Source organism: Triticum dicoccoides, chromosome 3A (assembly GCF_002162155.2).
Source record: "Triticum dicoccoides isolate Atlit2015 ecotype Zavitan chromosome 3A, WEW_v2.0, whole genome shotgun sequence".
In the NCBI taxonomy this organism is placed as follows: domain Eukaryota; kingdom Viridiplantae; phylum Streptophyta; class Magnoliopsida; order Poales; family Poaceae; genus Triticum; species Triticum dicoccoides.
The window spans coordinates 381,434,066-381,448,391 of record NC_041384.1 but is presented as its reverse complement, the minus strand read 5'-3'; the positions used below and the strand labels follow the sequence as shown (position 1 = coordinate 381,448,391).

At 47.3% G+C, this 14,326-nt stretch overlaps 1 protein-coding gene across 1 annotated transcript; it reads right to left on the bottom strand.

Moving 5' to 3' along the window:
- Window positions 1-10,995: 10,995 nt before the first annotated feature.
- On the bottom strand, window positions 10,996-12,989 carry LOC119268257 (protein ANTAGONIST OF LIKE HETEROCHROMATIN PROTEIN 1-like). Its single transcript, XM_037549845.1, has one exon. The coding sequence runs from the start codon at window positions 12,821-12,823 to the stop codon at window positions 11,222-11,224; it is 1,602 nt and encodes a 533-aa protein (XP_037405742.1). The 5' UTR covers window positions 12,824-12,989; the 3' UTR covers window positions 10,996-11,221.
- Window positions 12,990-14,326: the final 1,337 nt, after the last annotated feature.

Genomic DNA, 14,326 nt, shown 5'->3' with positions numbered 1-14,326 from the left:
ACTTTCGGGATTAGTGTTAAACCTAAAATAAATGTTATTTAGTGTTTGCGTTGAGCATGAATACGATTGGATCATGTTTATTGCAATACAGTTATTCATGTAAGTTAGAGAATAATTGTTGTTCTGTTTACATGAATAAAACCTTCTATGGTCATACACCCAATGAAAATGGTTTGTTGGATCTCGATTGTGGTGATACACATTTTCATAATATTGAAGCCAAAAGATGCAAAGTTAATAATGATAGTGCAACTTATTTGTGGCACCGTCGTTTAGGTTATATTGGTGTAAAGCGCATGAAGAAAATCCATGCTGATGGGCTTTTGGAATCACTTGATTATGAATCAGTTGATGCTTGCAAACCATGCCTCCTGGGAAAGATGACTAAGACTCCGTTCTCCGGAACAATGGAGCGAGCAGCAGATTTGTTGGAAATCATCCATACTGATGTATGTGGTCCGATGAATATTGAGGCTAGCGGCAGGTATCATTATTTTCTGATCTTCACAGATGATTTGAGCAGATATGAGTATATCTACTTGATGAAACACAAGTCTGAAACATTTGAAAAGTTCAAAGAATTTCAGAGTGAAGTGGAGAATCATCATAATGAAAATAAAAGTTTCTATGATATGATCGCAGAAGTAAAATATTTGAGTTACGAGTTTGGCCTTCAGTTAAAACAATGTGAAATAGTTTCACTACTCACACCACCTGGAACACCACAGTGTAATGGTGTGTCTGAACGTCGTAACCGTACTTTATTAGATATGGTGCGATCTATGACGTCTCTTACAGATTTACCGCTATCGTTTTGGGGTTATGCATTAAAGACAGCTACATTCATGTTAAATAGGGCACCATCTAAATCCGTTGAGACGACACCATATGAACTATGGTTTGGCAAGAAACCTAAGTTGTTGTTTCTTAAAGTTTGAGGTTGCAATGCTTATGTGAAAAAGTTTCAACCTGATAAGCTCAAACCCAAATCGGAGAAGTGCGTCTTCATAGGATACCCAAAATAAAATGTTGGGTACACCTTCTATCACAGATCCGAAGGCAAGATATTCATTGCTGAGAATGGATCCTTTCTAGAGAAGGAGTTTCTCTCGAAAGAAGTGAGTGGGAGGAAAGTAGAACTTGATGAGGTAATTGTACCTGCTCCCTTATTGGAAAGTAGTTCATCACAGAAATTTGTTCCTGTGACTACTACACCAATTAGTAAGGAAGCTAATGATGATGATCATGTAACTTCAGATCAAGTTACTACCGAACCTCATAGGTAAACCATAGTGAGATCCACACCAGAGTGGTACGGTAATCCTGTTCTTGAGGTCATGTTACTTGACCATGACGAACCTACGAACTATGAGGAAGCGATGATGAGCCCAGATTCCGCGAAATGGCTTGAGGCCATGAAACCTGAGATGAGATCCATGTATAAGAACAAAGTATGGAGTTTGATTGACTTGCCCAAAGATCAGCGAGCCATTGAGATTAAATGGATCTTCAAGAGGAAGACGGACGCTGATAGTAGTGTTTCTATCTACAAAGCTAGAATTGTCGCAAAAGGTTTTTGACAAATTCAAGGTGTTGACTACGATGAGAGTTTCTCACTCGTATCTATGCTTATGTTTGTCCGAATCTTGTTAGCAATTGCCACATTTTATGAAATCTGGCACATGGATAAACAAAACTACATTCCTTAATGGATTTATTAAAGAAGAGTTGTATATGATGCAATAAGAAAGTTTTGTCAATCCTAAAGGTGCTAACAAAATAAGCAAGCTCCAGTGATCCATCTATGGACTGGTGCAAGCATCTCGGAGTTGGAATATACGCTTTGATAAGTTAATCAAAGCATATAGTTTTATACAGCCTTGCAGTGAAGCCTGTATTTACAAGAAAGTGAGTAGGAGCACTACAACATTTCTGATAAGTATATGTGAATGACATATTGTTGATCAGAGATAATGTAGAATTATTCTGCAAAGCATAAAGGAGTATTTGAAAGGAGTTTTTCAAAGAAAGACCTCAGTGAAGCTGCTTACATATTGAGCATCAAGATCTATAGAGATAGATCAAGACGCTTGATAAGTTTTTCAATGAGTACATACCTTCACAAGATTTTGAAGTAGTTCAAAATGGAATAGTCAAAGAAAGAGTTCTTGCCTGTGTTACAAGGTGTGAAACTGAGTAAGACTCAAAGCCGACCACGGCAGAAGATAGAAAGAGAATGAAAGTCATTCCCTATGCCTTGGCCATAGGTTCTATAAAATATGCCATGCTGTGTACCAGATCTATTGTATACCCTACACTGATTTTGGCAAGGGGTACAATAGTGATCTAGGAGTAGATCACTGGACAACGGTCAAAATTATCCTTAGTGTAATAAGGATATGTTTCTCGATTATGGAGGTGACAAAAAGGTTCGTCGTAAAGGGTTACGTCAATGCAAATTTTGACACTGATCCAGATGACTCTAAATCTCAATCTGGATACATATTGAAAGTGAGAGCAATTAGCTAGAGTAGCTCCATGCAGAGCATTGTTGACATAGAAATTTGCAAAATACTTGCGTATCTGAATGTGGCAGACCCGTTGACTAAACTTCTCTCACAAGCAAAACATGATCACACCTTAGTACTCTTTGGGTGTTAATCACATAGCGATGTGAACTAGATTATTGACTAGTAAACCCTTTGGGTGTTGGTCACATGTCGATGTGAACTATGGGTGTTAATCACATGGTGATGTGAATTATTGGTATTAAATCACATGGCAATGTGAACTAGATTATTGACTCTATTGCAAGTGGGAGACTGAAGGAAATATGCCCTAGAGGCAATAATAAAGTTATTATTTATTTCCTTATATCATGATAAATGTTTATTATTCATGCTAGAATTGTATTAACCGGAAACATAATACATGTGTGAATACATAGACAAACAGAGTGTCACTAGTATGCCTCTATTTGATTAGCTCGTTGATCAAAGATGGTTATGTTTCCTAACCATAGACATGAGTTGTCATTTGATTAACGGGATCACATCATTAGGAGAATGATGTGATTGACTTGACCCATTCCGTTAGCTTAGCACTTGATCGTTTAGTTTGTTGCTATTGCTTTCTTCATGACTTATACATGTTCCTATGACTATGAGATTATGCAACTCCCATTTACCGGAGGAACACTTTGTGTGCCACCAAACGTCACAACGTAACTGGGTGATTATAAAGGTGCTCTACAGGTGTTTCCGAAGGTACTTGTTGGGTTGGCGTATTTCAAGATTAGGATTTGTCACTCCGATTGTCGGAGAGGTATCTCTGGGCCCACTCGGTAATGCACATCACTATAAGCCTTGCAAGCATTGCAACTAATGAGTTAGTTGCGGGATGATGTATTACAGAACGAGTAAAGAGATTTGCCGGTAACGAGATTGAACTAGGTATTGAGATACCGACATCGAATCTCGGGCAAGTAACATACCGATGACAAAGGGAACAACATATGTAGTTATGCGGTCTGACCGATAAAGATCTTCGTAGAATATGTGGGAGCCAATATGAGCATCCAGGTTCCGCTATTGGTTATTGACCGGAGACGTGTCTCGGTCATGTCTACATAGTACTCGAACCCGTAGGGTCCGCACGCTTAAAGTTTGATGACGGTTATATTATGAGTTTATGTGTTTTGATGTACCGAAGGTAGTTCGGAGTCCTGGATGAGATCGGGGACATGACGAGGAGTCTCGAAATGGTCGAGACGTAAAGATCGATATATTGGACGACTATACTCGGACACCGGAAAGGTTCCGAGTGGTTCGGGTATTTATCGGAGTACCGGGGAGTTACGGGAATTCGCCGGGGAGTGTATGGGCCTTATTGGGCTTTAGGGGAAAGAGAGAGAGGCAGGCCACCCGCCCCCCAAGGCCTAGTCCGAATTGGACTAGGGGGAAGGGCTGCGCCCCCTCCTTCCTTCTCTTCTCTTTTCCCTTTCCTTCTCTCCTACTCCTACTACTTGGAAGGGCTCCTAGTTCTACTAGGAAAGGGGGAATCCTACTCCCGATGGGAGTAGGACTCCCCTAGGGCGCGCCATAAAGAGGGCCGGCCCCTCCCCTCCTCCACTCCTTTATATACGTGGCTAGGGGGCACCCCATAGACACAACAATTGATCTCTTAATCTCCTAGCCATGTGCGGTGCCCCCCTCCACCATAATCCACCTCGATCATATCGTAGCGGTGCTTAGGCGAAGCCCCGCGTCGGTAGAACATCATCATCGTCACCACGCCGTTGTGCTGACAAAACTCTTCCTCAACACTCGACTAGATTAGAGTTCGAGGGACGTCATCGAGTTGAACGTGTGCAGAACTCGGAGGTGTCGTGCGTTCGGTACTTGATCGGTCGGATCGTGAAGACGTACGACTACATCAACCGCGTTGTGCTAACGCTTTCGCTTTCGGTCTACGAGAGTATGTGGATAACACTCTCCCCTCTCGTTGCTATGCATCACCATGATCTTGCGTGTGCGTAGGAATTTTTTTGAAATTACTACGTTCCCCAACAAGGAACCGGGTCAAGAATTTCCTGGCCGATTCCCCTGGCTGCTGAGTTATATGACTTAATCGTCAGCGTCTGGCGGTCGCACATAAGTGCCCTGGAAATTGTCCAGGAATGCCTCTGCCAGGTTCTCCCAACTTCTGATGGAGTTTGCCGGCAAGCTATTAAGCCAATGCCGAGCCGGCCCTTTGAGTTTGAGCGGGAGATACTTGATGGCATGTAGGTCATCCCCGTGGGACATGTGAATGTGGAGGAAGAAGTCTTCTATCCATACCGCGGGGTCTGTAGTACCATCGTATGATTCCATGTTTACGGGTTTAAACCCTTCTGGGAATTCGTGATCCATTACTTCATCAGTAAAGCATAAGGGGTGTGCGGCGCCTCTGTGCTGGGCTATATCGCGACGCGGTTCATATGAGTCTTGTATGCCATGTCCGGCTCGACCGGATTTGCTTTTAGTGTATCCGGCGTGACAATCATCGTCGCATATTGGTGCGCGCCCCGTGATCCGTAGATCGATCTTGCATGTTTTGCCTTGTTTTCCAATACGTCTCGCAGGTCCCGTGTGTTGCCCCGGGCCTTGGTATTTTTGTTTGAGTGGCGGCGGGGTGCAGGCTGAACTTCAGGATGAAACGCCTCTCTGGCTCGGCCACGAGGTGGCCGGTCCGCCGCATCATACACTGGTGATGTAGGTTTCAATGCTTCCTCCTCGAGGTGAGGTAGCAACCTCCGCTTTGGGTAACTCTTGGAGGGGAGCTCGAGTTCGTATTCCTCGGCCACAAGGACTTCGGTCCATCTGTCTGCTAGCAAGTCTTGATCAGCTTGAAGCTGTTGTTGCTTTTTCTTCAAGCTATTTGTTGTGGCCATAAGCCGGCGCTTGAAGCGCTCCTGCTGGATGGGATCCTCAGGTACGATAAATTCTTCATTGCCGAGGCTCACCTCGTCTTCGGAGAGAGGCATGTAATTGTCCTCCTCTGATTCTCCATCTGCTGCCCGCTCCGGAGGGCTAGCTTGTTCACCCTCCTGCTCTAAATCGTGCTGGGGGGATTGTTGTCATCTTTGGCACTATCCGGAGTGTTATTATCTCTTGTGCCGGTATCACTACTTTTGCTATGGCGGGACTTAGAGTGGCGACGCTGACGTTGGCGCTTGGGTTGCTTCTTGGAGGGGTCATCCTCCGTTGTTTCATTGCCATTGCCTTCTTTGGGGGTGTCCACCATGTATATATCATATGATGAGGTGGCAGTCCAGTGCCCTGTTGGCGGTGGTTCCTGTTCGTCTCCTACATCGTCGTCCATACCGTCGATGTCTTCGGAGTCGAAGTAGAGCATGTCGGTTAAATCGTCGACAGTGGCTACTAAGTGGGTGGTGGGTGGGCAGCGAATTTCTTCGTCGTCCGCATCCCATTCTAGCCGGACATAGTTCGGTCAAGGTTCTCCTGACAAGGAGAGAGACCTGAATGAATTCAGCACATCACCGAAAGGCGAGTGCTGAAAGATATCCGCGGAGGTGAACTCCATGATCGGCGCCCAATCGGATTTGATGGGCACGGATGCAGGCGGCTCGGAGTCCGTGGCCGGAGACGAATCCAGTGGTTCGGCAACACGGCTCTCGTAAGGGGTGAAGTCAGTATCCGGCTCCATCGCCACTGAGAGTGCGGTTTCCATGGCAGGGTCTATCCCTCCGTCCTCGGATGGCGCAATTTTCTCCGGATTGAAGGCCGGAGTAGTTATAGGTGTGTTCTCCCGAACACTGTCCGACCGCAGAGCTAAATCATGCTCGTCGTGATCGTGCGGCACACCCGACATGGGATCGAATCCTTCGAAGATCAAGTCTCCGAGGATGTTGGCAGTGTAGTTTAGGTTTTCCGAACCTGATCTGATGGCCAGGGGCGTAGCTCTCGATCTGCTCCAGATGGCCAAGCGAGTTGGCCCGCAGTGCGAAGCCGCTGAATACGAGGATCTGTTCGGGGAGGAAAACCTCGCGCTGGACCGCATCGTTACTGATGATCGAAGGAGCCATCAAGCCTTACGGTGACGGCACGATGGAACTCTCAATGAAAGCACCAATGTCGGTGTCAAAACCAGCAGATCTCGGGTAGGGGGTCCCGAACTGTGCGTCTAAGGCGGATGGTAACAGGAGGCAGGGGACACGATGTTTACCAAGGTTCGGGCCCTCTTGATGGAGGTAATACCCTACGTCCTGCTTGATTGATCTTGATGATATGAGTATTACAAGAGTTGATCTACCACGAGATCGTAGAGGCTAAACCCTAAAAGCTAGCCTATGGTATGATTGTCTGTTGTCCTACGGACTAAACCCTCCGGTTTATATAGACACCGGAGGGGGCTAGGGTTACACAAAGTCGGTTACAAGGGAGGAGATCTACATATCCGTATTGCCAAGCTTGCCTTCCACGCCAAGGAGAGTCCCATCTGAACACGGGACAAAGTCTTCAATCTTGTATCTTCATTATCCAACAGTCCGGCCAAAGGATATAGTCCGGCTGTTCGGAGACCCCATAATCCAGGACTCCCTCAGATAGGATCACACATATTGTCAAAGTTTAGACAGGAGGCAACATCTTCACCCTCATACTCCACGATCATGTTGTGCATAATCACACAACATCTCATCATCTCCCACAAGGGCTCCGGATCCCATATTTTTGCAGTTCTTCGAACAACTGCAAAATGGGTTTCGATCACTTCAAATGCCCTCTCCACATCCTCCCTAGCCCCTTTTTGTTTGGGCGAAATGAGCTCTTCTCCTATCAGCTGGCTCAGAGATGGTTTTGAAGAAGGTCGCCCATGGAGGATATCGTTAACCAGATAGTATTACATGTTGTAGTAAAGCCCATTGACATCATAGTTACACGGGAGAGCTTAACCTTCAGTCAACCTAACAAACAATGAAGACCGTTGCAACACTTTGATGTCATTGTGAGATTCGGACATGCCAAATCCATAGGTCCTGTGATGCAACTGTGTCTAGAATCTTGGTGGACATCTTAACATGGGTTGGATATTGCCCTTGTAGAGCATATGAACAGGATTTCCACCTCTAATGCGTGCAATCAAGATATCCGAGCTTACCCGGCCACCCTCTTGCTTCTGATAGTGTCCCATGTTATAGTCAAGCCCATTTACATCATAGTTACACATGAGAACTTGTACTCCAGTCAACCTAACAAACAATGAAGACCATTGCAACACTTTGATGTCATTGTGAGATTCAGGCATGTCAAATCCAGAGGTCATGTGATGCATCTGTGTCTAGAATCTTGGTGGACGTCTTAACATGGGCCAGATATTGCCCTTATAGAGCATATGAACAGAATTTCCACCTCCAATGCGTGTAATCAAGAGATCCGAGCTTACCCGACCATCCTCTTGTTTTCGATAGTGTGATGAAGCTTTCAACGTTTGCGACAGTTGGTTCTCTCTTGTACCGAAGTCCAAACAAGCCGACCACCGCAGTAGCAAATCTCACCATGGCATCTCTGCATATGCTCTCATACATCCAAAGGTACTCATCCCATGAATCTTCAGCCGCACCATATGCAAGCATCTGCAATGCAATTGTGCACTTGTGGTTACCAGAAATCCAATTCTTCCTACAAAATTCTTCTTTAAGGTGAAGTAGTCATCGTAGGCTCGGACGCCATTGTTGAGGCGATTAAACCCATTTTTCCGCATACCAAAGCATCAGCGAAAATTGTCTGCGAATAGAGCAACGGGGGCAAGGTAGTCGTCCATCATCGACGTGATCCACGTTTGGAAGGACCACCTACATCATTGTTATCCTCATAATCATCCTCGTCGGACGAGTTGTCAGATGTCTCAACATAGTTCTTGTACAAGTACTCCATGTCGGATTCATTACTTCACAAAAGGGAGAACAATTTTCAAAAATTTAGCACGGGCATATCACCAAGCACTTGCCAGGCGTAGTGACCTCACGGACGACATGTGCTGGGGCGGATGGTACCTACGCGACGGATGGACGAGAGGTGGAACGGCAGCATAGGCAAACTAGTATGGCGACCGTGTGGACCGGCGGAGGTCCAACGAGGACTTAGCAGGCTGCCGAGGTGGTATAGGGCGACATCGGCCCGGTAGAAAGCGGATGCAGAGCAAAGGAGGACAAGAGGGAAGGGACTAAGATACGAGCTCGGGGTGTGGTTTTGAGTGGGCCAGGGCCGTCTTTGTGGTTTAGAAAATAGACATGGACATATACCTGCCCACGTCGGATGACAAAGTATGTCCGGACAGCTTGTCCGTATGTATGCATGCAATTTGAGGGTCGGCTTTGAAGATGCCTATGATTCCAAGCTCATGTGAGTTCGGGTGAATAGTAAAATAAAAAATAATTTCAAAACAAAACTTAATACTAGCATTTTGGATCATTGGTTTTGTTTTTGCCATGTTTTTCACCAATGTCATCCTCTCTAACACTAAGGCCTCCTTTGGTTTATAGGGTAGGAAAATCATAGGAATAGGAAAGTCATGGCAAATAAGATGACATGTATCTCAAATCCTATGAGTAGGAATAGGAAAGGAGATGCCCTTTGATTCACATTATAGGATTTTTTCCATTGAGTCTAGGCTAATGTTTATTTTCCTATAAAATATGGAGGATAGGAAGAATTCCTTCATAGAAATATGATTCCATTCCTACAAACCAAAGGGCTCCAAGAAATTTTTTCTATAGAAATACTATCTGTGAAATTACTACAAGATTCTTCCAAACCAAAAAGGCCTAAACTCCTTAGTTTTAAAGAGCCCATATTGAATTGAGGTCTCCAATTAAAATTGGGTCACCCTATTTTGACCGGGTCAACAATTTTTTAAAATTCTCTCATTCATTCTTTTATACTATGGTCCTGTTTGGTTCGGCTGTGGATTTCTAAAAGCAACTGTGCAAATCTGCTGTGGAAAAACAGCTGTGAAAAATCTGATGTGAAAAAGATGTAGGTTATTTGGCAAACCAGCTGATACTGCTTTTTCAGATTTTGGCCCGCAGCGGAATCAGATTTTGGAAAGCACATCCTTGGCTGCTTTTGCTTTTGGTTCAGATTTTGGCAGTGGATTTTTGGAATCGGATTCTGCTGGGTTCGCCCTTTGGTTCGGATTCTGCTGCGCGGCAGTGGAATTCGTAGATAAAAGCTGAACCAAACAGGACCTATACACCACGCTTCCTAATTTTTATGGCCTCGCAATTGGTTGAGGTATTCGATTTAGAATTGGGTCAACCGTTTTGACCGGGTCAACACTTTCTCAAGCTCTGACACTCAATTCTTTTAATTCACTATGCCTAATTTTAAGCTGTTTTATTCAATTGAGGTATTCAATTTTGGATTTGGCTTACGATTTTGACCAGGCCAACGATTTTTCAAATCAATCAGCAGCAACAGTCTATAAAAACATATCAATCCCACACACCCTCCCAACACCACTTGGAAAAAAGAAGAGCCACCATGTAATATTGCAGCACCAATATAATTGTACACCATGTGATATTATAGCACCAATATAATAGTATATGCGACCACCGACACCGAAATTTCTCAATATAAATATAGGTTGGTTAGTGGATAACTCGAAATCACACCAAAAAACCCCATCAAATCTTCGCATTATAAATAAAAATAAAACGCACTATATCATCTCCACCACCCGCCAAACTAAACATTTCATCAATTTCAAAATATAAGGGGTATTAATTTTGTAGAAAATCAAATTTCTTCTACTTTGACCAAGCTCAGAGCAAAATATCGACATCCACAGTATAAAAAAAATATGGAAATTCATTTCATGATGAATTTCAAAATACCGATTTGATAATATGTGATTTTGATATATTTCTCTGAAGGGTATGGCTACATCTCAGTTGACTGAGATTTAACCAAGTCTCAGCCAAATGACATAACTTTGCACGGATCTCAATATATGATCTCATAGATAAAGCATCGACTGAGACTTAAAGAAGTCTCAGTCGACGGGGACTTAGCAAGAATGTTCTTTGAATTTAAAAGGTTTGACTTTTTCAAAAAGTAATAGAACCATATATTTTGAAACATGGTGATTATTTTTTGAAAAAACCTAACAACAACAATAACAACAGCGCAGCAAAGCGCGTCCAACACTTCTAGTTTGGTGATGAAATTTTAACCAATCAAAATATTTGTCAAATCAGAATTTTTTGGATATCATAACAGCCACGTCCCTTAGATTGTCCTAAAATAGGGAAAATATATCCTGAATTTGTTCGCCCGTGACAGCCGCAGTGCGCCTGCACTCCAACGGGCGCAGCGACAACGAGCGGACTAGCCGATCCAGCATGGTCAGCTGAGAGCATGTCGTTGAAGAGAGAATGGCGTACACAATGCAACACACTAGAAATGCTCTTCATTTAAACCAGCGTTGCTCTTCGCATTTGTAAATTAAATTGTATATATATCTTTAAACAAGAAACCGAGTAACCGACAGCAGGTACTGCCGAAATTTTCCACAGAATGTTTACATGAATTTCCAGTTTCTCTGAACGTGGTGTACAAATCCTAACAAAATGTTCTATCCTAGCGGCTAAAAGAATTCGCTACATGTTTAATTTTTTATCTGTACCAAGCCAAGGAGAGGGCAGGAGGTGATTTGATCAGAAAAATGTGGTGCCGGCGAAACCGCGGTGGAGGAGGTTGTGCGCGATGCTGTCCCTCTCCTGCTTGGCGGTCTCAGAGCGAACAGGGGTCTCCGGCGTGGTGTCGTCGTCGAAGAGCGCAAACGGGACCTCCGGCTCGAGCTCCTCGCGGCGCATCTCGCAGATGTTGTGCAGGACGCAGCAGGCGCCCAGCACCACGGGGAGGTCCTGGAGCTTCACCTCCGTGCGCTTCTGGAGGCACGCCCACCGCGTCTTGAGCCGCGCGAACGCCTCCACGGCCACGTTGCGGATGTCGCCGACCTTCTCGTTGAAGGCGTGCTGCGTCCATGTCAGGTTCTGGTGCGTGTACGGCACGAGCACCCAGTCCATGAGCGGGTAGCTTGCGCCGCCGACGAGGCAAGCGTCGTGCATCATACCCGCCGCGGCGCGCTGGTGCAGCATGGATTTCTCGAGCACCTGATCGTCCGGCATGGAACCCGGCCAGCCGATGCAGACGTCGGTGAAGGCGCGGTCAGGGCCGACCACCCCCTGGAGCGTGATGGAGTAGGATGTCTTCTGATTGCGCTCCGTGTGCCGACGGTTGAAGTAGGCGGCGACGGAGATCTTGGGCGCGATGATAGGGATGTGCGTGGTGTACATGGCTCCGATGACCCCCGGAACACCGAAGGATCTCTCGAAGCCCTCCTTGAATCTGCCGGCGGCGGCCTCGTCGGGCCACTGGAGGAAACGCGGCATGAGGACGGACTTGATGGCACCGCAGACCTCGAGAACGAGCTTGTGGCATGTGGAGATGCCGAGGCCGAAGCGCTTGGAGACGAGGCGGAGCGGCTCACCGGTGGCGAGGCGCCAGATGCAGACGGCGACGCGCTGGCGCACGGGGATGGCCGCGCGAAGCATGGTGTCCTCCTTGGCCACCGCGGAGCCGAGCGCCTCGCAGATCATGTCAAACGTCTCCCGGCCCATCCTGAAGGCGCGCCGAAACTCTGCCTCCGGGAAGTCGGGGCTGTTGCACTGGTCCCACCACGCCTGCGACCGGTCCTTGACCCACAGCCGACGTTGGTGGTGGCCTGCACGCGGCGGCGAGGCCGACGCGGCAGTATTGGTGGCGGCCTCCTCGCCAGCCACGACGGCCACTGCCGCTGCCGACGCCGAGAGCCGCGAGCGCTTGGAGCGCGCAGCGGCCTCGGAGTCGGCGTCGGCATCAAAGCTGCCCTCCATCTTGGCGAAGTAGTCCATCATGGCCTGCGACTTGTTGTCGGCGTTGGACTCGAGTAGCGCGAGCTCGCGGCGGGAGGCGTCGGCGGCCCCCGCGCTGTCGGCGTGGCCCTCGGCCTCGAGCGCGGCGAGCGAAGTTATTATGGTGGCGATGGAGCGCTTCCTTCCGTTGTTGCTACCGTCCTTGATGGGCGCCACGGCGGAGTCGTCGTCCCCTCCGCGCTTCCTCCGGCGGTTGTTAGGCATGGCGGCGACGGCTCCGTCGAGCGCGAGCGGGAGCGGCGATGCGGCGGCGGCGTCCTGGAAGAAAGAGTAGTAGAAGGCGAAGTCGTCGTCTGCTGCGCCCCCTCCGCTGCTGGGACGGGCGGCGGATGGGGATCTCATATACGTCACGCTAGCTAGTAACGCTGGCCGGGTGCGCGCGGGTCGCGATTGGTGCGGCGCGGTGCGGTGCGGTGGTGGGTGCGGGTCGGCGATTGAAGAGGAAACGAAACGGGAGAAATGAGCGTCCTGTGATTCGTAGGTGGAGGCGAGGAGACTGGTGTGAAATGGGGAAGGATATAAATACGGCGTGATGCGACGAGGCCGATCGATGGCGAGGTGCGTCTGTCTAGTATTTTCGGTGTGAACGCGGGGTTTGCTTTTTGGACAAGGAAGGTGAGGCAGCAGGAAAGCGAGACCGGCCCGCGCCTGCGCTGGTGTGGAGCAGGAGCAGCCAGGAAGGTGGCCGCGCCCCGAGGACGCGGTGTGGCGGGTGGGCACCCACCGGCTGACAGCGAACGGGTGCGGGTGCGTGCCGCGGTTCACGCGGTTTCGCAGATCCGCACGACACCGCGTGGACTGGACTCCTCCTCCCCTCTTCTCGGCACAGCGCGGCGCGTTGGGGAATGGGGACTAGCGGACGAACGTGGTCAATGGGATGACAATCAGGCTGCCGTGGCACCGTCACCCTCACGTGCGAGCCGGTAAACTGGAGTAATAATACGTGTACAAACTGTCAAAATTTGGTGGTAGGCCTAGAGCGGTGAGATCGAGAGCTGGGCCGGCCACGGGGTTCGAGAAACCGCGGCGGCATGGCGTCCTTTCGTCGACATGCTTGCGTACCGCCGCGTCGCTGACGTTTTTGGCAAGCCTCAAGGGAAGGGACCCACGTTCATCTGTTTCGATTGTTCATCCGTTCAAGGGTTTCGCTAGTCTCTAGGGCGTCCCGGTACCCACGAATCCAGCGGGTAAAAACCCTGTTAACCTGTTAAGATAAGGGCATGAAAAATTAAAATACCCGTGGATTTTGAAAAATTAAAATATCCGTAGATCTTGACTGCCCATAATGAATAGTATCATTTTTAGTATCATGCACATGATACACCCTCCGTAATGCATACTCCCTTCACTCGAATTACTTGTCAAAATAATGGATGTATCTATATGTATTTTAGTTCTAAATACATCCATTTTCAAACAAGTAATTCCGAACGAAGGGAGCATATACTAGTACCTTAGATGGACCTTATTTATTGTCATGCATGGCAAGTAGTAGCATAACATTTGTTATGATACAGTAATATAATACGATACTCAACCCTCTCTTTCCTTATTTAATTTCATGTCACCTCAGCAAAATACTAGTCTAGTTGGCATGCATGATACTAACTATGATACTCCCATTATGACCAACCTTCTAAATAGGAAAAAAATCATACCCAACGGGTAAGGCGGGTACGGGTATGAGAAGGCAATATTCATACTCGCGAACCCTCAAACCAGTATAGTAATAACTCTGTCAAGTAGGTCCCATGTGTCATTGACTTAGATGAAAAAACCCTAATCTATTGATGGACCAGCCACGCCCCGTGCCCCACGCCCCACCCCCTCCAATTCCCGATCCAA